The 27,939-nt window shown below is 40.1% G+C and overlaps 1 protein-coding gene across 1 annotated transcript; it reads left to right on the forward strand.

Moving 5' to 3' along the window:
- Nucleotides 1-11,790: 11,790 nt before the first annotated feature.
- LOC308700497 (E3 ubiquitin-protein ligase TRIM39-like) lies at nt 11,791-22,600 on the forward strand (the record flags this gene model as incomplete). Its single annotated transcript, XM_081382130.1, has 8 exons — nt 11,791-11,898; nt 16,788-16,961; nt 18,007-18,102; nt 18,213-18,443; nt 18,561-18,583; nt 18,665-18,783; nt 19,161-19,567; nt 22,574-22,600. The coding sequence occupies 8 exons, from the start codon at nt 11,791-11,793 to the stop codon at nt 22,598-22,600; spliced, it is 1,185 nt and encodes a 394-aa protein (XP_081238256.1).
- Between the last annotated feature and the right edge of the window lie 5,339 nt (nt 22,601-27,939).

A 27,939-nucleotide genomic window follows, 5' to 3' on the forward strand; every position in this document is an offset into this window, starting at 1 on the left:
TCCCATGTCCTTGGGCTTGATTCTCTATCAGGATTCATTTGAAGTAGTTAATCCATTAGGTTCAGGAAAGAAAAAACACAAAGTGCTGGCAGTCTATCTCACTTTAGGAGACATTTTGCCTCATAATCGGTCAAACACTGACCATATGCAACTTGTTCTTCTTTGCAGAGAGCAAGATTTCAAGTTTTTCGGACATGATTTGGTGATGGGGCAGTTGGTAAAGGATCTTAAAGACCTTGAGGTGAGTGGCATCCAAATGCCCAGTGGTGAGATCAGGAAAGCAATTGTGTGTGCCATTGCTGGAGATAATCTTGGCTCACATGGTATTGGAGGTTTTGTTGAAAATTTCAGCACCAGTTCCTTCTTTTGCAGATTTTGTGAAATCGATCGACCAACATTTGTGGCAGACCCACTGGCCAAGGGGCCAAGCAGGACTGTGCATTCATATAAAGGTAATATCCAAGCAGAAGATTTGCATCTTAAAAAAGGGGTCAAATTTGACTCACTGTTCAATGACTTATCACATTACCATGTGTGCCAGCCTGGCTTCCCATACACAAAAGGAATATATTTCAAATATATTTCTTTTGTGTATGGGTTGCCTCCATGCATTGGACATGATCTTTTTGAAGGTGTTGTCCTATGATTTGGCTCTGTGCATTAAACATCTGATCAGAGTTGAGAAACAGTTTACATATGTGGAACTGAATAGAAGGGTAAATCAATTTAGATACCTAGGCAATGATGCACATGATAAGCCATGTGAGATAAATTGTGGGAGTGAGAAACTTGGAGGGCATGCTGTTCAGAACTGGTGTTTCCTGAGATTGCTACCGGTGTTAATAGGAGATAAAATAAGGGACCCAGCTGACAATGATGTGTGGAAACTTGTTTTGCAGCTCCGACAGATGGTAGAGTTCATCTGTGCACCTGCCATTACTTCTGGACCTCTACTAGATCACCTACTTAAAGGTAATGATTGAGGACTACAAAAGATGTATTTTCGAAAGAAACTATTTCCTGACCATCCTCTGAGGCCAAAACACCATTATGTTACCCATTATCCAGAACTAACAGTCCAGTTTGTGCTACTCATTCGTCTCTGGACCCTCAGATTTGAAAGCAAACACATATTTTAAGCAGTGTTCAAGAAAGTTGCACAATTTCAAGAAAATTTGCTCTACTCTTGCTGAAAGGCATCAGCTATTTCAAGCTTACTTAAGTGCTGGTAGTCTGTTCCCACCCCATGTTGTTGTTGAAAAAGGAACAGATTTTTTGCCCATCCGATTATAATGACGATATTAGAGAAGCTGTTTCACACCTTAACTGTCAGGCAAACACACTAATTTCACATGAGGCAAAAGTGAAAGGGACTAAATACAAAAAAAAAAAAAAAAAGTTTCTTGTGCTGGATCAAATTGATGATGGAATTGTATTTGGCAAAATAAAAGCCATTCTCATTCAAGGAGATTACGTCAACTTCATCACAGAAATATATAACTCTTCAACTCTCATTGATCAGGGCCTTCATTGCATTTCCGAGAAACCTGCAAAAAGGCTGTGTTGTGTCAGCCAAGAAAACCTATTAGACTATTATCCCTTGCCCATGTACAAATTGTGTGGCCTGTCAGTGCTTGCTCTTCACCACTCTTTCCCTTCTCTAGAATGATGTCTGCAACTGTCGGGGAGGAAGTAAAAAACGTAATTTCCAAAGCGCTTCCTGGTCTTCTTGAAGAAAAGAAGGAACAGTTGATGCAGAGACTTATTAGCTGGGGTGTGGAGAGCACAGATGATCTAAAGTATGTAGAGGGGGCGCCTGGAGTGGACCTGTCTGATTTACTCCCGCCCATCCAGATTCGCAAACTGCTAGACAGCTTTAACAGAGGTTATTTTGACATTCTGTATATGTATAAAGTATATTTTTTGTTACACTGTAAATAGTTATTTTTCTGATAACAGATATATTAGCACAGTTACATAAAACTGACTTGTTGATGATGTATTTTCTTTTTCTATTAGCTGGAGAACACAATATATCTAGTGATGTCCCTCCAACAACAACTCCGCCTTCCTCCACTGTCACCTTAGACACAATTAGCCCACCAAGCCTTTCTTCGACCACAGCAGTTACTTGGCCTGAGTCATATCAGGTTCCTTGGAACCAAATGCCGAGCGAATTACGCATTGCAGTAACAAATGGAAAGAGACCACTCCCCCCTGATCGCCGCAAAATGATTCGCATCATTGTTGATGAAATTAGGAAACATGAAAAGAATCCAAGCAAAGCACAGTGCCTTGCTGTTGCTCTCAAAATTGTCAAACAGTATCCACAGAGCTTTTCTGATTTTGATGATGCTCAAGAAAAAAATGAAATACGGTACTACTCCCTCTTGAAACAAATAAAAACCTGTGTAGAACACATCAATAGAGATAATACTTTAACACGCAGGCGGCGGATCAGGGGAGTATCTGACACACCTGAGAGAATGCAATGCAGAGAGCCAACAGCCACATACGGATGTGCACAATGGCAGCCTGAGCCTCCGCTTGCAAATTCTGATGATGTACTTGAGGAAAAAAGACTAACTTTAGAGACTTTGTACCAGCAATATGGAAAAAGTGGAGCTGACAGGGGGGATGTTTGTGCCTTAATGAAGGAAACTTACTATTTGCAAAGAAAGACAATATTACCCAAAGTAAACTATCTCTTCTCAATGACCCCAATACAACCAACCACTTCTTGGTTTAAATCTCAAAACTCAGCAATCACAAAATTCTACTGGAAAAATTATCCACCCTTTAAAAACCAAAGAACCACCAAATTTCGCTTTATACTGTTTGGCAAATCATCTTCAGTATGTACAAAGATGGACTGATATCACCTGGTTAGACTTAGAACAAAATATCTGCAATAACTTCCAGATCTCAGACCTGCCCTTCCTTACCCCGACAATTAAAAAACATCCCTGTTTCAAAGTGACTACAAATTAGCTCTAGTCTGACAGCCTGGTGGAAATTCCACAACATTACTAACACAAAGCTTTCACCTTCGTAACTCACCCCAATTTGGAATAACCCCGATTTCACTTGCAACAACAAAACAGTCAACTTTCACACCTGGAAAGACAGAGGCATTACTCATCTGCAACATATTTTTCTCAATGGCATTTTCTCCACATTTGCGGACTTGGTCCAGAAATTTGGCACACCAACACTTCCTACATTACCTACAGATTAAATCAGCAATTACATCAGCAATTAGAACAACCACCAACACTCCAATGGTCAACTTAGAACTTGCCACACCTATCTCGCAGCTAATCAGTATACCATCCTCAAAAAAACTACTATCCAAAATCTACAGAACTGTGACGCAAACAGACATCACCATAAGTCTTCCCATTGACAAATGGGAATCGGATCTATCTATTCCCATCGATGCCAATTTCTGGACCCAAGTCTGCAAAAATACATTTCTCATGACCAAAAACACTAACCTGCAGCTAATACAATACAAAACTATCCACAGGACTCACCTTACTGGACGCAAATTATTTCATATGGACTCCACTTCAGACATCTGTCCCCACTGCACTCAGAACTGCCCGGACACATATATTCATGCACTTTGGCACTGTACTCCTATAAAACAGTTCTGGGAAAAGATTACTGGGACCCTCTCTACCTTCTTTGGCTGCTGCATCCCAATGTCCCCATCTCTCTGTCTGCTTGGAGACACCTCCACAATCAACCTGAATCACCTTAACAGTAAAACTCTGCTAGTCGCGCTTGCTTTCGCCATGAAAACCATTTTCATGAACTGGAAATCAAAAAACAAAATCCATATTTCTTGTTAACAACAGATTTTGTAAGTTTTATTAAGAAATTAAATAAATAGGCCTTACTGTTTTGCCACTCTTAATGTGGCATTGACAGATCAACTAGTCAAGTTAAGTCATCTTCATTTATATAGCGCTTTTAACAATGTAGATTGTTCCAAAGTGGCTTTACAGTTAAAGTAACAGAGATTGTTTTGGCTTTATAGCAGCTCTAGAATAAAGTTATTGTCCAGCTAAAGTTAGTTTTGATTGATTCACTTCCGTCGCAACGATCATTAGTTATTTACTTAGTCGCTAACACGACACCGTTTTAACAGAAAATTCGGTAACGCTTTAGATTACAGCCCGGAAAGTACTGCGTAATTAAAATGAAAGTACAGTATAACTTTCGGTAATTACAGTGTACCTATAAAGTACTTACGTGTAAGTATAGGGGAACAATATGTAAAGTCTTGGGAATAAAGGTGTAACAACCAGGAAAATACTGCGTAATTAAAACGAAATTACAGTGTAACTTTCGGTAATTACAGTGTACCTATAAAGTATGTACGTGTAAGTATAGGGGAATAATATGTTAAGTTTTGTGAATAAAGGGGTAACAACCAGGAAAATAACAAATTATTTAGGCAAATTATTTAGACTAAGTATTTTAGAATCTTACTTTTGGGAGCAATTTAGCGAGTACATACACTGCACCTTTTTGTAATAATAGTGTATAAAAATACATAAAGGCTTTTTTTAAATTACGGGGTACATATCAGTGCATTTATAAAGTAGGCTAATTTGTTATTATTGCAAAGGTGCACTGATTAAGTTTCAAGGCAAGTAAAACTATTGCAACTTTTTTTTTTTTTTAAATGCTGGGAAAATATACTCTTGTTCCATGTAGTTACAGGGTAAGTATGACATTGCGGGCTGTAAATTAAAGTAGTGCTTCTTACCCTCTTGTTTCATGTAGTTACAGGGTAAGTATGACATTGCGGGCTGTAAATTAAAGTGGTGCTTCTTACCCTCTTGTTTCATGTAGTTACAGGGTAAGTACAATAAAAACACATGTACACACACAATCTGACATCACTTGGAAAACCTTTATTTGAAAAACAACTTATTTCAAAACAGATTTACAACATAATTATTACACTTCTTATTCTTTATTATTTTTTTAAAATCAACTTTTCATTTCAAATACTAAAGTCCTGACAGAAAGTAGCATGTTTTGTCCTTTTTTGTCCCTCTTGGTCCTCCTCTTCTTTTTCTATCGTTCCACTGATTAGTCTAATCTTAAGAAGGAGTCTTTTTCTATGATGTATTATGTATTAAAAGAAAATACAGTGCACCCAGAAATGTTCTCATAATTTACTCATCTTTTCGCTACCGACCAACTATCACCAGCGAGTGCATGAGAGTCGGCTTCATAGGGTCGGCTTGAATGGCCGGCTTGAATTTAAGCGTTCATTGCATTCTCGCGGGAGTATGATGTGAAACTTGCGCGAGAACTGGTGTCTGTTCTTCTGCATGGTTTGTTTTTCATTATTATTATCTGTTATTGTTTGTATTTTGTTGTGAGCAATAATGAAAACATTAAAAAAATAATAATAATTCGACATTCGGTTTTTCGGTGCGCTTACGTCACGCTTTAAATTGTCAAGCGTAAACTTACTCAACCCTCTCATGAACGCGCAGGTGACAGTTGGTCGGAAGCGATAGTCTACAGTTTAAAAATTTAAAATATTTGGTATTTTTCTTACAAACGCTTATTGTTTCACTTCAGAAGACATTGATTCATCTATTGGGGTCGTATGGATTACTCTAGTTATTGTTGTATGTGCTGTTGTCAACTTTTAGGAACACATGAGCTTGCATTATATGCATTTACAGAGATTATTTATTTTTCTAAAAACTTTTGTTTGTGTTAATCTGAAGAAGGAAATTCGTATACATCTCGGATGACATGAGGGTAAAAGATGAGTAAATGGTGAGGACATTTCTGTACTGTATTTTCTTTTAACACATAATACAGAATAGCAAGAGACATGTCATGGGATTCCTTCTTAAGATTCATCAGTGGAAAGAAAGAAAAAGAAGAAGAGGAACAAGAGGAGGAGGAAACCAAGCAAGAGAAACAAAGTGCTGTAAATTCGTTTTGAAATAAGTTGTTTTTCAAATAAAGTTTTCCGAGTGATATCAGATTGTGTATGTGTTTTTATTGTACTTACCCTGTAACTACATGAAACAAGAGGGTAAGAAGCACCACTTTAATTTAGGCTACAGCCCGCAATGTCATACTTACCCCGTAACTACATGAAACAAGAGGGTAAGAAGCACCACTTTAATTTACAGCCCGCAATGTCAAACTTACCCTGTAACTACATGAAACAAGAGGGTAAGAAGCACCACTTTAATTTACAGCCCGCAATGTCATACTTACCCCGTAACTACATGGAACAAGAGGGTAAGAAGCACCACTTTAATTTACAGCCCGCAATGTCATACTTACCCCGTAACTACATGAAACAAGAGGGTAAGAAGCACCACTTTAATTTACAGCCCGCAATGTCATACTTACCCCGTAACTACATGAAACAAGAGGGTAAGAAGCACCACTTTAATTTACAGCCCGCAATGTCATACTTACCCTGTAACTACATGAAACAAGAGGGTAAGAAACACCACTTTAATTTACAGCCCGCAATGTCATACTTACCCTGTAACTACATGGAATACTTACAGTCTAAATAATTTGCCTAAATAATTAGTTATTTTCCTGGTTGTTACCCCTTTATTCCCAAAACTTTACATATTATTCCCCTATACTTACACGTACGCACTTTATAGGTACACTGTAATTACCGAAAGTTACACTGTAATTTCGTTTTAATTACGCAGTATTTTCCTGGTTGTTACACCTTTATTCCCAAGACTTTACAAATTATTCCCCTATACTTACACGTAAGTACTTTATAGGTACACTGTAATTACCGAAAGTTACACTGTAATTTCGTTTTAATTACGCAGTATTTTCCTGGTTGTTACACCTTTATTCCCAAGACTTTACATATTATTCCCCTATACTTACACGTAAGTACTTTATAGGTACACTGTAATTACCGAAAGTTACACTGTACTTTCATTTTAATTACGCAGTACTTTCCGGGCTGTAATCTAAAGCGTTACCGAAAATTCTTAAGTTATTTCAGCACAAACTTCAAAAACGCAAACCTGTGAGAACGCTGATGGCGTGCACATGCGTATTAGATTAGATTAGATTCAACTTTATTGTCATTACACAAGTACAGGTACAAGGCAACGAAATGCAGTTTAGGTCTAACCAGAAGTGCAATAGCAGCAAGTGCAGGATATACAGTGGTTCCATAAGTGCAGAACATGGATATGTACTGAATAAATATAGAGTTGAATACTATTATAAACAAAAATTTACAGATAGATTGTCCTATGAATATAATATACAGATAACTATTACTGTGAACAGAGTTTACAGCTAGATATGTACTGAATATAATAATATACAGATGGCTATTACTATAAACAGAATGTTTACAGATAGATATGTACTGAATATAATATACAGATGGCTGTTACTATAAACAGAATTTTACAGATAGATATGTACTATGAATATATATACAGATGGCTGTTACTATAAACAGAATGTGAGCATAATATACAGATGGCTATTACTATAAACAGAATTTAACAAATAGATATATGTATAAGTTAGGCTAATGAGCAGTATAACAATGGATTTAAAGTAGTGCAAATAAAGTTTGGACAGAAGCTATCCGAGTGAAAGTGCAGTGGAAAGTAATTGCATATTACAGTTAAGGTACGATATTGCAATGTATATATAAACAGTCGGTACTGTAAATAAACAGTCGGCAGTGCAAATTGAGCATATTCCAGTCAAGGTAGTAGTGCAAGATGCATATGTAAACAGTTGTTACTGTAATAACAGTCAGCAGTGCAAATGAACATTATAGTATTGCAATAACAAAATGGAGGCAGGTGTGAGGAGGGAGAGGAGAGTCAATCAGTATATGAGGGGAGTGGGATCAATGAGGGTTAGAGTTTAATAAAGAGACAGCTCTGGGGAAAAAACTGTTCTTTAGTCTGCTGGTCCTGGTCCGGAGGCACCTGAAACGCCTGCCGGAGGGCAGGAGAGAAAACAGTCTGTGGGCTGGGTGAGAGGAGTCCTTAAGGATGCTGCGAGCTCGATGCAGACAGCGTTTCCTCTGGATGTGCTCGATGGCAGGTAGTGGAGTCCCAGTGATGCGCTGGGCGGTTTTCACCACCCGCTGCAGTGCCTTGCGCTCTGCAACAGAACAGCTCCCATACCACACTGTAGCACAGTTGGTCAGGATGCTTTCTATTGCACAGCGATAGAAGTTCACCAGGATAGTGGAGGAAAGCTGATTCTTCCTCAGTGTCCTCAGGAAGAAAAGGCGCTGGTGAGCCTTCTTGACCAGGCTGGAGGTGTTGGTTGTCCAGGTCATGTCCGCCGAGATGTGGATCCCCAGGAACTTGAAACTGGAGACACGCTCAACAGCCATTCCATTGATGTGGATGGTGTCGTGTGTGCCTCTTGACACTTTCCTGAAGTCCACGATGAGCTCCTTCGTTTTGGTGGTGTTGAGGAGCTGGTTATTTTCGGTGCACCATGTGGCCAGGTGCTTGATCTCCTCCCTATAGGCAGTCTCATCGTTGTTGCTGATGAGACCAATCACCGTAGTGTCGTCCGCAAACTTGACGATGGAATTAGATCCGTACACAGGCTTGCAGTCGGAGGTGAAGAGGGAGTAGAGGAACGGGCTTAGCACACAGCCCTGTGGTACACCAGTGTTGAGTGTGATGGATGTGGAGCAGTTGGAGCCTGATCGAACATTCTGGGGTCTGTTGGTCAAGAAGTCCAAAATCCAGTTGCACATGGAGGTGTTGAAGCCCAGGTCTCCAAGTTTGGCTATTAACTTAGTTGGGATGACAGTGTTGAATGCTGAGCTGAAGTCAACAAACAGCATGCGTGCATAAGTGTTCTTATTGTCCAGATGTGTGAGCACAGAGTGCAGTGCCATGGAGACTGCATCCTCTGTGCTCCTATTGCTACGGTAGGCAAACTGGTGTGAGTCCAGTGTGGATGGTAGAGAGTCTTTTAGGTGTGCCAGGACCAGCCGCTCAAAGCACTTCATTACGATGGGTGTGAGTGCTACAGGGCGGTAGTCATTAAGGCACTTCGGGCTGGAGTGTTTTGGCACTGGCACAATGGATGTGCATTTAAAGCATGTTGGTACAGCTGCTTGGGCAAGAGACAGGTTGAAAATGTCTGTAAAAACCCCAGCGAGCTGCTCCGCACATGCCCTGAGTACGCGTCCAGGGATGTTGTCTGGTCCAGCAGCCTTGTGCGCGCTGATCCTGCTCAGTGCATTGCAGACATCTGTGGAGGAGAGTGTGATCGGTGGGTGGTCAGCTGAGGATTTGAGCTTGGTGGCAGTTTCTCTGTTGTCTCTTTCAAAGCGAGCATAAAAGTCATTTAGCTCGTTCAGGAAGTTGACATCAGTGGCTGCGGGGGTGGAGTGAGAGGGTTTGTAGTCACTGATGGCCTGAATGCCCTGCCACATGCGCCGAGGGTCAGCGTTGGAAAAGTGTCCCTCTATCTTAAGCTTGTAGCAGTGCTTGGCCTCTTTGATGCCCCTTTTCAGATTTGCTCTGGATGTACTATAGGCTTGTGCATCTCCTGATCTGAAGGCAGTATTGCGTGTCTTCAATAGGAGTCGCACTTCCCTGTTCATCCATGGCTTCTGATTTGGGTATGTGGTGATCTGCTTCTGGGTTGTAACACTGTCAATGTTGGTATTAATATAATCCAGTACAGAGGAGGTGTAGCAGTCAATGTCCGTGTGAGAGCCACTGGTGGCTTGAGAAGCAAACATACTCCAGTCTGTGTGTAGAAACCTTTCCTGGAGTGAGAAATCTGCCCCCGCAGGCCACACCTTGATGGTCTTCACTGATGGCTTCACGCGATTGATCAGAGGTGCATATTTGGGGGTGAGGAACAAAGAAAGGTGATCTGACTGTCCCAAGTGGGGGAGGGGTGTCGCGACGTAAGCTTCAGCCATGTTTGTGTAAACATGGTCTAAGGTTTTGTTTCCTCTGGTGTGACAGGAAACATGCTGGTGAAATTTCGGTAGCACTGACTTTAAGTTTGAATGATTAAAATCACCCGCAACAATAAACGCAGCTTCCGGGTGAACGGTCTGTTGTTTACTGATGGCTGCGTGAAGTTCTTTCATAGCAAACTTGGCATCAGCATCCGGGGGAATATAGGCTGCAGTTATAATAGTGGAAGTGAACTCCCGCGGTAGATAAAACGGTCTACATTTAACCATGAGAAACTCAAGGTTAGCTGAACAATGTCTCCCAACAATAGCAGAGTTTGTGCACCAAGCTTTGTTAATGTAAATGCACAATCCACCACCTCTGGTCTTACCGGAGCCATCTAATGTTCTATCCGCCCGGAATGTATGGCGTCCCGCTAGCTCAATAGCGTTGTCCGGTATTCCGCTGTTTAACCATGTTTCCGTGAAAATTAGAACATTACAGTTCAAAAGTCTCTTGCTGTATGTGATGTTGAGTCGAATCTCCTCCATTTTGTTAAACAGCGACCGTACATTGGCAAGGAAAATGCTGGGTAAAGAGAGCCGGTGTGGTGTTAGCTTTAGCTTAGCTCTTAGTCCTCCGCGCTTCCCCCGCCTTTGTTTACGATCTCGCCGGCGCCTGCGAGCACTTCCGCCCGGCCGGGCAGAGTGCATAGCCTCGGGTGATCTGGCGATCTCAGGAAGGAGTCGAAGGTTGTCCATAAAACTGTCGGAAATTCGCAAACCAATATCCAAAAGCTCACCTTGGGTGTACGATGTTAAGGCACAACTGTTCTGGACGAACAGACCCGAAATGAGCAAGAAAAATACTGCTAAATTACAGAATCTGGAGAGACCGCGAGCCTCGCGATGTACTCGCGCCGCCATCTTGGATCAAGAAATGAGTTCAGAGTTCAGTTACGAGTTCAGTCTATAGGTTTGCGCGTTTGAATATATGTGCGCAGACGTGTAGTCCTTCCCTACAAACCAACCCTCAACAAACTACTTGTCTGGCCTTAAAATTTATTATAAAGAATTTTATCGCTTCCGCGTAGCCACGCGAACCGGAATTATCCCGACAACACTTTATCTGTAGAGAGGTAAAGGGAGGAGAGGGAGGCCTTCACAGGGAAGAGAGGACTGCGTACAAAATAAACATGAATGAACATCAAAAGATATGTTGAATGAACTAGTACAACTTACTGAAATAAATCATGTCTCGTAATCGCTCGATCAGTGCTTCAACCACTGATAAAACAGCTTGTGAACAATGTGTCAATGGGGGACCCCCCAGTCCCCCCCCCTCCCCCCTCCACACACACAGACAGACACACACACACGCACGCACGCACACACACACACATTGACAGCCTCACTCTAAATAGGCCAATATATATTTTATTAAACTTATTTTGTTTTACATTATTAAATTCTCTTATAATCTTTTTTATGCTACAGATTATCACTTGATTTTTTATTCAGTTCATTGAGTACATAATATGCTTTAAAGCACAAATAAAAAATAAAGATAAAACTATACATCTAGTCTGTCTTCAGAAACTCCACCCTCTTACAAAACCAACCAGGAAGTGACTAGTCATTATTTCTGCCTTTCATTTTCACTGAAAGCTAAAACGAGTCAGTGTTGTGAAGAACAGAGGAGGACACATTATATTATAGCATTTTTGTTTATTTCTGAATTAACCCAGATTAGATTTTGATTGTAATAGTTATTTACTCTTTAAACCAAAGTTCAGAAAGTGAAAGTAAATTGTAGATCATTGGATCTTTTACAAGACGAGGAAATGGATTCAAAATCTGTGGAAGAGCTTTCTTGTCCTGTTTGCTGTGAAATCTTCAAGACTCCTGTTATTCTGTCCTGTAGTCACAGTATTTGTAAAGAGTCAAGTCAAGTCAAGTCAAGTATATTTGTATAGCGCTTTTCACAATACAGATTGTATCAAAGCAGCTTCACAGTATTAAATTAAAATAATACAACAAGGTTTGTTTCTAGTGGAATTTATTGATAAAATCAAATTAGATATCCCCAGAATATCCCAGAATATCCCCAACTGAGCAAGCCAAAGGCAACAGTGGCAAGGAACCGAAAAACTCCATCAAGTGACCTAATAGTGTCCTAAAACTCCATCAGGTGACCCAATGGAGAAAAAAAAAACCTTGGGAGAACCCAGGCTCAGTCGGGGGCCAGTTCTCCTCTGGCGTTTATTAACTAGAGGCCGGATTGTAATTTGAACTGTAAGATTAAAAATATTATATGAATGCCTGGCTGAAGAGATGCGACTTTAATCTAGTTTTAAACTGGGAGAGAGAGTCTGAGCAACGAACAGTATCAGGAAGGCTATTCCAGAGTTTTGGAGCTAAATGTGAAAATGCTCTCCCTCCTTTGGTGGTTCTGGATATCCTAGGTATGACCAAAAGCCTTGAATTTAGTGATCTTAAAGAGCGCGATGGATTATAGGGCGATAGAAGATCCGTTAAATAGACTGGAGCTAAGCCGTTTAGGGCTTTATAAGTCAGTAGCAATACCTTGTAATTAATACGGAACTTTATAGGTAACCAATGCAGTGATGATAAAATCGGTGTTATATGATCATATTTTCTTGATCTAGTAAGAACTCTAGCGGCGGCATTTTGGACTAACTGTAGCTTGTTAATTGAGGATGCAGGACAACCGGCTAATAAAGCATTACAGTAATCTAGTCTCGAGGTCATGAATGCATGAACTAACTTTTCTGCATCAGAAACTGATAGCATATTACGTAGCTTAGCAATGTTTCTAAGGTGGAAAAAGGCGTTTTTTGTAACATATGAAATATGATTTTTGAAAGACAGGTTGCAATCGAGTATAACACCCAGGTCTTTTACTGTAGAGGATAAAGTAACAGGACATCCTACTATATTAAAGTTGTATTGCGAGAGGTTTTGCGGGTGGTTTTTTGAACCGATAAGTAGTACCTCTGTTTTGTCTGGATTTAATAAAAGAAAATTACGCGTCATCCAATCTTTTATATCTTTAACACACTCTGTCAATTTGGATAATTTAGCGTTTTCATCTGGCCGTGATGAAATATATATTTGAGTGTCATCAGCATAACAATGGAAACTAATTCCATGTTTCCTTATAATATTTCCAAGTGGCATCATATATACTGAGAATAATAGAGGGCCTAACACAGATCCCTGCGGCACTCCATAGTTTACTGGAGTTATGATCGATTTTTCTCCATTTAAATAGACAAAATGGTAGCGGTCAGATAAGTATGATCTAAACCAGCTTAATGCTTGTCCTTGAACACCAGTATAATTTTGTAGTCGATCTAAGAGTATTGTGTGATCTATAGTATCGAACGCAGCACTAAGATCAAGTAAAACTAGTATTGAGATACAGCCTTGGTCAGAAGCTAAAAGTAAATCATTTGTGATTTTAACGAGCGCAGTTTCAGTGCTATGGTGCGGCCTGAAACCAGACTGAAACTTCTCATAGATATCATTTTCTTGCAAGAAAGAACACAATTGAGCGGACACCACTTTTTCTAATATTTTAGACATAAATGGAAGATTTGAAATGGGTCTATAATTTGCTAGGTTATTATGATCTAATTGTGGTTTCTTAATGAGAGGTTTTATAACTGCCAGTTTAAATGTTCTTGGAACATGACCTAAAGATAAAGACGAGTTAATAATATTAAGGAGAGGCTCTTCCACTACAGGTAACACTTCTTTCAGTAGTTTAGTTGGTATCGGATCTAATAAACATGTTGTTGTTTTAGAGGAAGTGATAAGTTTATTTAACTCTATTTGTTCTATAGTTGTAAAGCACTGTAATTGTTCTTGCGGGGTGATAATTAAGGCTGAATTATAAGGCGCAACTGAAGATTGAACGTTTACAATTGTGGTTCTGATGCTTTCTATTTTCTCAGTGAAGAACTTCATAAAATCATTACTACTAAACTGTAACGGGATATTTTGTTCGGTTGATGTCTGTTTATTTGTTAGTCTAGCCACGGTGTTAAATAAAAACCTTGGATTATTTTGGTTATTTTCTATTAGTTTGCGGAGGTGCTCAGCCCTGGCTGCTTTTAGGGCCTTTTTATAACTTGACATACTGTCTTTCCACGCGATTCTAAAGACCTCTAAATTAGTTTGTTTCCATTTACGCTCTAAAATACGGGTTTCTCTCTTTAGAACATGCGTAGTATTGTTGTACCACGGTGCTTTAATTTTCTCTCTGACCTTTTTTAATCTAATAGGTGCAACAACATCCAATGTTCTAGAGAGAATAGTGCTCATAGTGCTAGTTAGTTCTTCTAGTTCATCTGTTTGTTTGGGTTCAGGCAGCAGCTGAGACAGATCAGATAAGCAATTTGAGAAATTATCTATGGTGGATGGAAGGATTGTTCTGCCTGGTTGATAACGCGGCGCCGCATGACATATTACAGCAGTACGTAATATGCAAGTTACCATGTAATGGTCAGTGACTTCATCACTTTGCGGTATAATATCTATATCGGTTGGATCGGTTCCATGTGATATAATTAAATCGAGTGTATGATTAATACGATGAGTTGGTCCGGTGACGTTTTGCTTGACCCCAAATGAATTTAATAAATCTGTAAACGCAGCCCCTAACGCATCATTTGGATTATCTACGTGTATGTTAAAATCTCCAACAATTAATGCTTTATCGACATTGACTAATAGGTCTGAGAGAAAATCTGCAAACTCTTTTAGGAAATCAGCGTAAGGCCCAGGCGGTCTATATACGGTAGCCAAGGCTAGAGATAATAGGGATGTTTTTCTAACATCTAAGAGCGTAACATTTAGTACAAGTACTTCAAACGAAATAAACTTATAACCCGCTTTCTGAGTAACATTGAGAATATCTCTATAAATTGTCGCAACACCACCGCCACGACCAATCAGACGGGGCTCATGCTTATAGGAGTATCCAGGAGGAGCAGACTCATTTAGACCGAAATAATCATTTGGTTTAAGCCAGGTTTCAGTAAGGCAAAGTACATCGAAGCTATTATCTGTGACTATTTCATTTACAATAACTGCCTTAGGTGTGAGTGATCTAATGTTTAGAAGACCTAGCTTTAGAAATTGTTTTTGTTTACTAATAGCAACATTTTCTGTTTTAATAACAATTAGATTTTTCCTAGATCCTGCAGTAGATTTGGTATTTGATCTCACTAAACGAGGAATAGACACGGTTTCTATGCAATATTCTACACTAGTATTTATATCAGTTAAATTGGTGCAGCAGAGACTACAGTATGATTTGGACTTTTGGTTACTAGTCAAAAGGTATTTAACATTTTGGAGATGTTATCCGACAGAAGATCTGCTCCGAATCTGCTTGGGTGTAAGCCATCGGCACGGAAAAGCCTAGGACGCTCCCAAAACAGATTCCAATTATTTACAAAGAGCAGTTTCTGCTCATTGCACCATGACATTAACCATTCATTTAGCGCAAATAATCTGCTAAACTTTTCATGTCCTAGTCGGTACGTGGGAAGCGGTCCTGACACTATGATCGTTGTTTCAGGCGATGTGCTGCGTACCGTATCGATCAGATTCCTGAAGTCTTTCTTCAGAATCTCTGTCTGGCGCATCCTGATGTCGTTCACTCCCGCGTGCAGGACAACAGTTCCGACGCGCTCGTCACCGTTCAGAATCTCGGGAACGCGAGCAGCGATTTCAGAAACACGAGCACCAGGAAAGCAGTGACTGTGCACCTTACTTTTACCTAACGTAGCGTGTACGTGCCGAATGATGGAATCGCCGATGATCACAGCATCGCGTTCTGTTTCGCGAAGAGGGGAGAAGCGGTTTTGTGTGGATAACTCGAAAACCGGGAGGGTCGGAGAGAGTCTTGGTCTAGACCTGACTCGCGTCTTCCGCTGCGGAACCACCCAGGCTTCGTGGTGGCGTGTTGGAGCCGGAGTGAACGAGACCATGGCTGATCGCGACCTCGGCGCTCGGGACCTATGTTGAGAAACGCACGGAGTAGACGAAGTCGGAGTCAGCGGGTTAGTAACGTTAATCTCTGATTTGTGTGCATCGGCGCGTGATGTTTCAAGAGCTAACCGCCGGTCTATCAGCTCGGCTTGTCTCAATAAAAGGTCGTGGATCTGTTTCTCAACAGCTTCCAGCTCAGACTGCAGTGCGTGCAGCTCAAATGTGTCCTCACCTGCACCAAAAGGTAGACTACTTTCGTCTGATATATTCGCCATTTTAACAGATGGACAGTAAGTTAGCAACGAAGCTACCAGTGATGCTATCAATATTAATACTAATTTATGACTGAAGTCTTAGATATAATCCGTCTTTTTAGTGGTACGGGTGTAGAGTAGACGCACGATAGGCGAAAAATGTTTGTAAGTGAGTGTTGAGAAGACGCGTTCAGCCGTGATCCACGGGAGTAACCTATAGGAGTATCCAGCGTTGGATCACTAATAGGCTTGAGACGCGTCTGCTCAACAGTCCGCGTTGTAACTATGAGGGTTGAGCAGTAGTGCTTCTCAGTGAGGTAAAGTAGAAAATGTTTGTTGTAAGTTTAAAGAATAAAATCAAGATTTATAAATCAAATCGATGGAGCTCCAAAGACAACAACGCGTTCAGACGCGACGCATGCGCATTCGAAAACAGGAAGTGTCTACAACAGTTCTGGAAAACTAAGAAAACTCAGGAGTGTCCTCTCTGCAGGAGAAGATCCTCAAAAGATGAACCTTTAGTTAATCTCGTGTTAAAAAACTTGTGTGATTCATTGATAAAGGAGGGAAATGAGAAACGTTCATCAGGATCTGAGGAGATCTGCAGTTTACACAGTGAGAAACTCAAACTCTTCTGTCTGGAGGACAAACAGCCTGTGTGTTTAGTGTGTATTAATTCACATAAACATGACAATCATAAATTTAGACCCATCAGTGAAGTGCTTTCATCTTATAAGGTAAGACTAATGTCTCTCATTTCATATGCTGAATACAGTGCTAAACATAGAGTATTATTTGTGTATACAATAGACCAGTATTTATTTTTGTTCAGACTAAATCTCTGTGTCTCAAATCAAGCCTCTGTGGCTCCCTCTGATCACTGCATCAACATCGCCTGAGTACTTATCCATTTCACAGACTTCATTTTCCATGATCCCATACCTGGTGCTGATTACACTCACACCTGATCCCTATCCCATGGACTATATAACCAGCACTCTCACAAGCTCTCATTGTGAAGTTTTGTTTTGCTGTGGGTTACATCTCTGAGCGGTTTTCTCTGTTTCTGATTTCCCTGTATGACCCTGGACTGTGTACCTTGTTAATATTCTCTGCTGCCTGCCTACTTACCTGTGCTCTGTCTTCCTGGATTAAGTCTGTACTGTTTGCCCTGACCCACTGCCTGGTTTGTGATTACGTCTCTGCTCTGCCTGTCGCCGTTGACTGAACTGTTTGTTGTACGAGTATCTCTTTTAATAAAGCTGCAAATGCATCCTAACTCTGCTGACTCAGCGTTACACTCTGACTTTCTACTTATATCAAATTCTACACAAAACTTTGATCCTCTGATGTTCAAATCTTATTGAATGTAACAGCATTGGCACAAAACATAGAAAATATTTTTTTTGTCATGGGTTATTAATGTGTTTTCATTAATAATATGTGATTAATTACAAGACATACCAAAAAGTGACTGATACTAACATACTTTCACTTTCTGTATTTGTATTTGTATTTGCACAACCACAAATTTACTACTGCATGGATATAATAATTAAGAATTGGCCATTGAAATTTTTTTATTTGTTTGGTAAAAACATGATTTATTGACGTTCATCCTTTCCAAATTATATAATTAAAAATATATGTCCTGCAATTTTCAGACACAAATGCTTCCATGAGAATGACCCATTCAACATATAAATATAACAATAAAAAACATACAATGTTTAAACCTCTTAGAACTGCATAAGTTTCACAGATTTTCATCTTAACCTGTAGGAGGAGTTTAATACAGCACTGACGTCCTTACAAAACAAGCTCAAACATGGAGAAGAAATGAAAGAAGAGTGTGATGAAACAATTGAACAAATCAAGGTGAGGATATAAAGAGTTAAATACTCAACATTCACACACAGAGTTTATTATTGACATTAGTGGAGTGTGTTCATACAGCGCTGACTGAAGTGAATGTGATTTGATTTCAGTCTCAAGCTGAGCACACAGAGCGTCAGATTAAAGAAGAGTTTGAGAAGCTTCATCAGTTTCTCAGAGACGAAGAAGAAGCTACAATCACTGCACTGAGAGAGGAAGAGGAGCAGAAGAAGCAGAGGATGAAGGAGAAGCTGGAGGAGATGAACACACACATCTCAGCTCTTTCACACACAATCAGAGACATGGAGGAGATGATGAAAGACAATGACGTCTCGTTTCTAAAGGTGACAAATCAATCTGGCTTCATTCTCTGTGCAGAAAACAACTTGTATAGAGAGACTCATTGACACTGAGAGTGTTTGATAAGATATTAAAATGTTTTCAAACTCTATATTTTCCAGAACTTTAAGGCCTCAATGGAAAGGTGAGTGAGCTGCTCGTATCTCTTCTCTCAGTGGATCTGAACTCAAATTCACTGCAGTTCTGACTCCTGAATGTTCCTCAGAGTCCAGATCTCACAGCCGGATCCACGGATGAGTTCTGGAGCTTTGATTCATGTGTCGCGTTATCTGGGTAACCTGCCGTTCAGAGTCTGGGAGAAGATGCTGGAAACTGTCCAACACAGTGAGTCTCAGCTGATTTGACACCAGTGCAGAAGATAGTTCAGATATAAACACACACAACATCAACATTTGATAGAAATATATTTAACAATTACTTGAATTTCTAAGTGAATCTGAACTGTATTTCAGAAAATCATCAGATCATACAGCGAACTCATAATGAAAAGTTTATTCCTCATGATCTATATTTATGTATTAGGACAAAATAGTGTTTATTGAATACTGATATCAAACCTGAAGCCTCAATCCATTCTGACAGTAACTGAGAGACCATTGTTATGATTTATGAATTTTTTCAACAAAGTCTTTATTTGTTTTACATTTACATTTCTAATACTTAATATTTCATCCTGTAATCTGATGTTATTCTCTTTGCAGCTCCGTTGACTCTGGATCCAAACACAGCAGCTCCTTGGCTCACACTCTCTGCTGATCTGACCAGTCTGTCGTACAGCGATGATGACAATAAAACACTTCCTGATAATCCAGAGAGGTTTGACTGGTATCCATGTGTCCCGGGATCTGAGGGCTTTAACTCAGGAACACACTGCTGGGATGTGGAGGTTGGAGACAATACATACTGGAGTCTTGGAATAACCACAGCATCAAACCAAAGGAAGGGAGATTTCTTTGAGTCTAATGTCTGGCGTGTGCAGTACATAAACAGCGAATACGGCTCACAATCCCCAGAGCAACCTGACACTTACTTTACTGTTAAACAGAAGCTTCAGCGTGTGAGAGTTCAGCTGGACTATGACAGAGGAACAGTGTCATTCTCTGATTCTGTAACTAACACACATTTACTCACATTCACATCCACCTTCAACGACACACTCTTTCCATTCTTATATAATTGCTGCACAACTTCTCCTCTGAGGATCTTACCAGTTAAACTGTTTATTACAGCAGAAAATCACAGTTAAATCTGATTCTGCTTCCAGATTCATTCAGTTTTGTAAATTATACTTCAATAACAACACTGTAATCAAAGGGTCTCATTGATCACTCACACTTATATGTAATTTTTTGCTGCATTTGCCCCATTGAGTTGTCTCGGAAATACAGTCTAACCCTAACCTACACTTAAATGTAAAATTTAGAGCCAACATAACCCTTGTGCGTCCTTAAGCCGGGTGCACACTGTGTGATGTATAATAGTCCTTTACGATTGTTGCTTGTCAGACTGTATAACATGATCATCGCTGTAATCCATGTCACACTGTAAGATCTCAGTTGTCATAAATGTCAGATTGTACGACAGTCAAGAAAACTTGTCTGGAGTTTTACATCATCAATAAATGACCCGTTCGGTGACAGTGAGCTGAATCACACACCGGATTGAAATGGTGACTAAGAAATCTCAGTTACACTTTATAGTGTCATTGTTACAGTTTAATTATACATTTAAGTACTGAGTAATAATAATAAACTACATGTACTTACTATAGCGTTAGGGTTGGATTAGGATTTGGTTGAGGGTTAGTTGCATGTAATTATGCATAATTTACTGCTATTACTAAGTACATGTAACATACTGTGTGTAACAAGGACACTTTAAAATAAAGTGTTACCAAAATCTCTAATGTTAATTTTGTTCATGGCTTGCCTTGAAAAACGAAGACAAAATGACATCCGTCTTTAGGAGAAGCATTTTCTTATTTTACTCTCATCTTTTTCTTTCATGAATCAATTTTACACTAATAACACAAAATATTTACTCTCAGGACCTTATGGACAAAAATATCCCCATTGAAAACTACATTTATTTATTTTTATCACAGGGCCATTTAACAAACAAACATTTAAAAAATGTAATCTGTTGGTAAAGATAAATTTTTTTTTAATTTGGTCTTTTTCACAAGATGGCGCCATTTTCTCAGGTTTGGCCTGTAAAGCAAATACTCGCTTTATTCATGTTTTCTTCTTCTGTGTATTTGCATATCAATTGGATAAATGATGCAGTTTTAATTCATGTGGATGTCAGTGTGGTTTGAAAAATGGTGTGTGTAATATTTGATAGAGAAAAATTCTACTGCAAATCACAAATCCCAGCGTTGATTATACCAGTGCTGGCATTTAATGGGGAAAGTTTAGCACTGAACACAAACTAAATCTCACTGAAAGAGTTTTTTTTTCTTCTTTTTTTTTTTTTTTTTTTTTGGATTTAAAACACAACTTGTTTAGATTCATGGCTTTCATTTGGTAGCAGTTTTTTAGTTTAACATGTTTTATTAAATATACATTTTATACATACAAATGTTTATAAATCATTTCCATAAATTTAAACCTCTATCTTTTTCTTTTTTCAACAATAATCTTCCAAGAGTCTTCTTCTTCTTGAGGGTCTTCAGAATTAAATTAGTGCTCCGAAGCTTCAAATGTTTATGACAGTTTATTTTTTGACATGGACATTTTTGTCCTCTAAAGACCTCAGAGTTACTTTATACATTGACGCATAAGGGTTAAAAATCTGATTTCTGTATTTAAAAAAATATAGCCTATATGTTAGCCTATTATTATAAATTTGATAATTAAAGGTGCATTGCGCAACTTTTCATGTTAAAAATACCCGTTTTCTAACCCATACATGCTTAAACAATTGCCTGATGGGCTGACTGAGCCCTTCTCTGATCACTGCGATTGCCTCTATAATCCTGTACAGTAAAATAAATAAGAGGGATTCGGGTCGGAATCTGAGACTGGGCGTGACGTCATGCGCGTTCACGGCACGCTCATATGTCTGGCAGGTTTGTGTATGCGCCGACGCCGCCATTCTCCGTAGAAAATGGATTCTAAGAGACCGGCTTGTAGTTCATTTCAAACACCAACGCAAACTCCACGTAAGATAAAAAAAGAGAACTTTTGTCTAGTGCAACCAAAAGGTCCAAATTGGAGTCAGACAGGCGTCGGGGTAAGACGAGAGTAAACATAGGGAAGGCTTTCAACAAATGGAGAGATCTCCGGTCTGCTCTAGGGCTCAAACGGGATCCTCAGTTGGCTTTTTTCTTGATAAAAAGGTAAGATATATCCCATTCTCTAATGTCTGATACGGCCAATAATGACAATAAATGACGATCCATAAAATGTGTAATGCTTTAGCGTAAGCTAGATAAATGTACAATCGGAATAGGTTTTACTAACTTACCATTGTCAGTGATCAGGTTCAGAATGATTGTGATATAAAATGCTGATATATAAGTTAGATACTTAGACACAAATTTTGAGCAAATTACTGCTTAATTACGATGTATTGCTATTGGAATATGCTACTTAGCTGATCAATAAAACAGGCTAAACCCCCGCAAATCTTCGGCGGATTAGCCTGTTTGGCTTTTATGGTAACGTCATAGTGCCACTTGATTGTTTATTACCTTGAGACATTTGGGTGTACTTTGTTGACCGACTGTGTATGGTATGGTATCATGATTACAATTTTGAGCTTTTACAAAGTTATAACTTATATTGTTCATGAACGTGTTTCCATAATAATAGTCATAAGTGGATACAGTAAACACATAACACAGTTCAACATGGAGATAGATGGGAATAAAAAACGAAGTTTTCTACTACCCCCATTTTTTCCCTCACACATAAGTGTGTTATTTACTCAATTGCCTTTCCTTTCACATATTTTAAATTACTTGCAGATTTAAAACTTTATTACCTCTGAAGACATTATGATTGTAAACAAAAGATTTGTGCGGCTGATGCTCCTTGGGTTATGACCAGCTCGAGCTCGTGCAAGCGTGCGTGTGCGTGTGGTCCGTGAGCGTGCACACCTCTGGTTGCAGTTTCGCTTGCCGCCAGAGGGGGCGTAGTTCTGCGAAAACTCAGACTCTCGCGCAATGCACCTTTAAGTAACCATTAAAAGGGTCATCAAATAATGAAAGTATGTTTAAATCCACGTTTACAATATGTAAGACAACATAAAGTGTGACACATTTTAGTCACAGACCCTTTTCAGATTTCCGGGTTTCTCAGAAGCAGAAGTCGTCATATTTGGGGAAACTTCTATAGCGGTGAATGAGAGACTACATTAAATATATTTTTTGTGTTTCCATTTGCTCAAATGGCAAAAGAAGAACTCCACAATAGAGTTTTGACAACTTTCAAAAAGAGGGAAAAAATAGAGATGGATTTATAACGGCAGTCAGAAGAGAGAAAGATGTCAGTTTATCCATCACTCCCACAGTCACTGTATTAGAAAAAAAAATATTTGATGCAAAGGTAATATAATACAATGTATAGTGTTATAAACATACATAAAAAAAAAAAAAAAGGAAATATAAAAAACTTTGCAGGATTTACGATGCTGATGATTGGATAAATATTGATATTGATGAAACAAACATTGATGTATTATTTTAATTTAATATTGTGAAGCTGCTTTGATACAATCTGTATTGTGAAAAGCGCTATATAAATAAAATAAACTTGACTTGATAAATGATTTATTTTACAGAAATCACTGTGAAATCGGTTCTTCTTCTTGCCAGTGAAATCCTCACATGTTCATATGTATATTATCCTATTACTTGAGCTCTGAAAATTATGAAATCACTGTGAGGCAAGCAGCTGTTTATATATTCATGCAAAATGATTGACAGAATAACAAGACACTTTAAAAACGTTATTTTTTAGAACATTTTTTAATTTGTAATATTTTTAATGTAAGGTTTAATTTGGTTACAGTGTGACAGATTTTCATCATTCAAAAATGGGATGCACAAAACTGTCCAGCAGGCGTTGAAAAAATATACGTTATGATTAAAAACAATATAATACTAACATTATAATTTTAAAAAGCACCATACCAGATGCAAAATGATGCACTTCAATGGATAATAAAGGGGTCCTTGATTATGATTTCACGTTTCTAACTTTAGTTAGTGTGTAATGTTGCTGTTTGAGCATAAACACCATCTGTGATGTTACGACGCTCAAAGTTCAAAGCAAAGGGAGATATTTCCTTTTACAGAAATCACTTTTTAAGGACTACAACACACGGCTATGACACTGTCGTCTTTTTAGAGCTGCTTTACAGCAGAATTGATTTCTGTTTGCATCATTGATCATTATTTTCCTGTTTATCACTGTAAAGCTGCTTTGAAACAATCTGTATTGTATAAAGCGTGATATAAATAAAGGTGATTTGAAGTCGCAATGAAAAAAAATAGTGACGGATCTTTTCTTACATATTGTGACGCACATCCAAGTGTATCAGATTATCAGAAATGTAGGGCAGGTTCATCAGTTGTTGACTGGATGTTGAGATGTTGCACGCAAAAATGAATGTGATCTAACAGTCGATTGTAGAGTTTAAGGAGAATAAATGATTGGATTAAATATGACAAGGATGAAAAAAAAAAGTGTACATGGATGAATCGTTCACAATAAGATCTGCACTTTTTCAAATGCTTGGAAATTTCACTTTCATTTTTTACTTTTATATGCATTGGTAACAATAATCTTGTGTCAATTTAATTTTACAGAAATAAAAGTAAAATACAGTCGTTAATCAACTTGTGAGAAAATAAATCAACACATGATGAGAAACTTTAAACCATCTGATATGACCATCAGTAAAATAGATGTGAAATAGTTTTGAGAAATCACACCAGTCTCTAGACCAGCGCTGCCAACTTTTGAGTTCAGCTTGGAGTGAGAATTATAGTATTAACACAAATTTCACAAATAGATTTGATTCGATAAGCTTGCGGTTTGATTTCCATCTTGATTTCAATTAGATTCAATGTTGATTCATTTTGAAATACTGTATATCAGGTACAGTGTGTTATTGTGTTTCTCAAGGAAAAACATCTGTCTAAACTAATGCTGTGAACAATAGCCTACAGGGAACCATGTCAGCCATACATTATTATAAAAAGTTAAAGGCACAGTATGTAATTTTGGCCATATTCAAAACCATAACGCAGGCGTAGTGTGGAATCATGGGAGTTGTCGTCTTCACCTCCACTGCCAATGGGAATCAATCCAACGACAATACAGTTCACGGGCATCAGAGATATTATCACTTTATCATTATTGGATTGTGCTGCTAACACATTTAGTTTCTATGATGTTTTAGGTTTAGTTTCTGAGAAAAGTCATTCTGTGTCAAATCAGCCAAATTTCAGAAACATAAATAGTGATTAAAGTCAAAATATTAAATGTCACAGATGTATATTTTGTGAGTAATCCACTATTTTGTAAAGGAGGTCAAAATGACAGTTTTTCACCTGAGATTAGGAGCCAATTTACAGGGGTGCAAAAAAATGACTTTAGAAAGATGGCAGCATCATATTATTTTTACACAGAGATTAGTAGGTCTATTAGTTAAATAAATAACAGTCAAACTAGAATTGTTTCTTATTTCTCTCTATCAAAAACTGCATCAGGGATTGTTTTTTACACACAAATAAACTGTGTACTGTAAAGTGTAAACACACTGCCCTGCACTCAGTGCCATAAACTGCCTTACATTTTAAGCTTTACAGAAAGCAGTAAAACTAACTGGTTGTCATCAACGTTACTGGACAAACTCTACAATGATGTGTCCTGTGCAGATCTATCTGTGACATTAGCAGATCTGCTTGTTGATGATTGTGTTTAGGCTGTGGTAAATGCAAAGCTCGTTGGGTCCACAGAAAAGGTTGCTTGCTAACATTATTATAAAAAGGCAATAACTTATTATTAACTTATTTTGTGAATTGTTGGCATAACTAACTTTTGATTGTCAAACTATTGCGATTGTACGTGCACACTAAAAAAGACAGTACAGTGAAGTTCACCTCCAACGCATCTTTGTCTTGGCTGTCTGTCTTTGGGTCCTGTGCTGCCGCTGATGGTGTTTGGCTGTCTGTCTTTGGGTCATGTGCTGCCGCTGATGGTGTTTGGCTGTCTGTCTTTGGGTCCTGTGCTGCCGCTGATGGTGTTTGTCTGTCTGTCTTTGGGTCCTGTGCTGCCGCTGATGGTGTTTGTCTGTCTGTCTTTGGGTCCTGTGCTGCCGCTGATGGTGTTTGTCTGTCTGTCTTTGGGTCCTGTGCTGCCACTGATGGTGTTTGGCTCTCTGTCTTTGGGTCCTGTGCTGCCACTGATGGTGTTTGGCTGTCTGTCTTTGGGTCCTGTGCTGCCGCTAATGGTGTTTGGCTGTCTGTCTTTGGGTCCTGTGCTGCCACTGATGGTGTTTGGCTGTCTGTCTTTGAGTCCTGTGCTGCCGCTGATGGTGTTTGGCTGTCTGTCTTTGGGTCCTGTGCTGCCACTGATGGTGTTTGGCTGTCAGTCTTTGGGTCCTGTGCTGCCGCTGATGGTGTTTGGCTGTCTGTCTTTGGGTCCTGTGCTGCCGCTGATGGTGTTTGGCTGTCTGTCTTTGGGTCCTGTGCTGCCACTGATGGTGTTTGGCTGTCAGTCTTTGGGTCCTGTGCTGCCACTGATGGTGTTTGTCTGTCTGTCTTTGGGTCCTGTGCTGCCACTGATGGTGTTTGGCTCTCTGTCTTTGGGTCCTGTGCTGCCACTGATGGTGTTTGGCTGTCTGTCTTTGGGTCCTGTGCTGCCGCTAATGGTGTTTGGCTGTCTGTCTTTGGGTCCTGTGCTGCCACTGATGGTGTTTGGCTGTCTGTCTTTGGGTCCTGTGCTGCCACTGATGGTGTTTGGCTGTCAGTCTTTGGGTCCTGTGCTGCCGCTGATGGTGTTTGGCTGTCTGTCTTTGGGTCCTGTGCTGCCGCTGATGGTGTTTGGCTGTCTGTCTTTGAGTCCTGTGCTGTCGCTGATGGTGTTTGGCTGTCTGTCTTTGGGTCCTGTGCTACCGCTGATGGTGTTTGGCTGTCTGTCTTTGAGTCCTGTGCTGCCACTGTTGGTGTTTGGCTGTCTGTCTTTGGGTCCTGTGCTGCCGCTGATGGTGTTTGGCTGTCTGTCTTTGGGTCCTGTGCTGCCACTGATGGTGTTTGGCTGTCTGTCTTTGGGTCCTGTGCTGCCGCTGATGGTGTTTGGCTGTCTGTCTTTGGGTTCTGTGCTGCCACTGATGGTGTTTGGCTGTCTGTCTTTGGGTCCTGTGCTGCCGCTGATGGTGTTTGGCTGTCTGTCTTTGGGTCCTGTGCTGCCGCTGATGGTGTTTGGCTGTCTGTCTTTGGGTCCTGTGCTGCCGCTGATGGTGTTTGGCTGTCTGTCTTTGGGTCCTGTGCTGCCGCTGATGGTGTTTGGCTGTCTGTCTTTGGGTCCTGTGCTGCCACTGATGGTGTTTGGCTGTCTGTCTTTGGGTCCTGTGCTGCCGCTGATGGTGTTTGGCTGTCTGTCTTTGGGTCCTGTGCTGCCGCTGATGGTGTTTGGCTGTCTGTCTTTGGGTCCTGTGCTGCCGCTGATGGTGTTTGGCTGTCTGTCTTTGGGTCATGTGCTGCCGCTGATGGTGTTTGGCTGTCTGTCTTTGGGTCCTGTGCTGCCGCTGATGGTGTTTGGCTGTCTGTCTTTGGGTCCTGTGCTGCCGCTGATGGTGTTTGTCTGTCTGTCTTTGGGTCCTGTGCTGCCACTGATGGTGTTTGGCTCTCTGTCTTTGGGTCCTGTGCTGCCACTGATGGTGTTTGGCTGTCTGTCTTTGGGTCCTGTGCTGCCGCTAATGGTGTTTGGCTGTCTGTCTTTGGGTCCTGTGCTGCCACTGATGGTGTTTGGCTGTCTGTCTTTGGGTCCTGTTCTGCCGCTGATGGTGTTTGGCTGTCTGTCTTTGGGTCCTGTGCTGCCGCTGATGGTGTTTGGCTGTCTGTCTTTGGGTCCTGTGCTGCCGCTGATGGTGTTTGGCTGTCTGTCTTTGGGTCCTGTGCTGCCACTGATGGTGTTTGGCTGTCTGTCTTTGGGTCCTGTGCTGCCGCTGATGGTGTTTGGCTGTCTGTCTTTGGGTCCTGTGCTGCCGCTGATGGTGTTTGGCTGTCTGTCTTTGGGTCCTGTGCTGCCGCTGATGGTGTTTGTCTGTCTGTCTTTGGGTCCTGTGCTGCCACTGATGGTGTTTGGCTGTCTGTCTTTGGGTCCTGTGCTGCCACTGATGGTGTTTGGCTGTCAGTCTTTGGGTCCTGTGCTGCCACTGATGGTGTTTGGCTGTCAGTCTTTGGGTCCTGTGCTGCCGCTGATGGTGTTTGGCTGTCTGTCTTTGGGTCCTGTGCTGCCGCTGATG

This window comes from Scardinius erythrophthalmus (assembly GCF_964197995.2).
Source record: "Scardinius erythrophthalmus genome assembly, chromosome: 13".
Lineage (NCBI taxonomy): Eukaryota > Metazoa > Chordata > Actinopteri > Cypriniformes > Leuciscidae > Scardinius > Scardinius erythrophthalmus.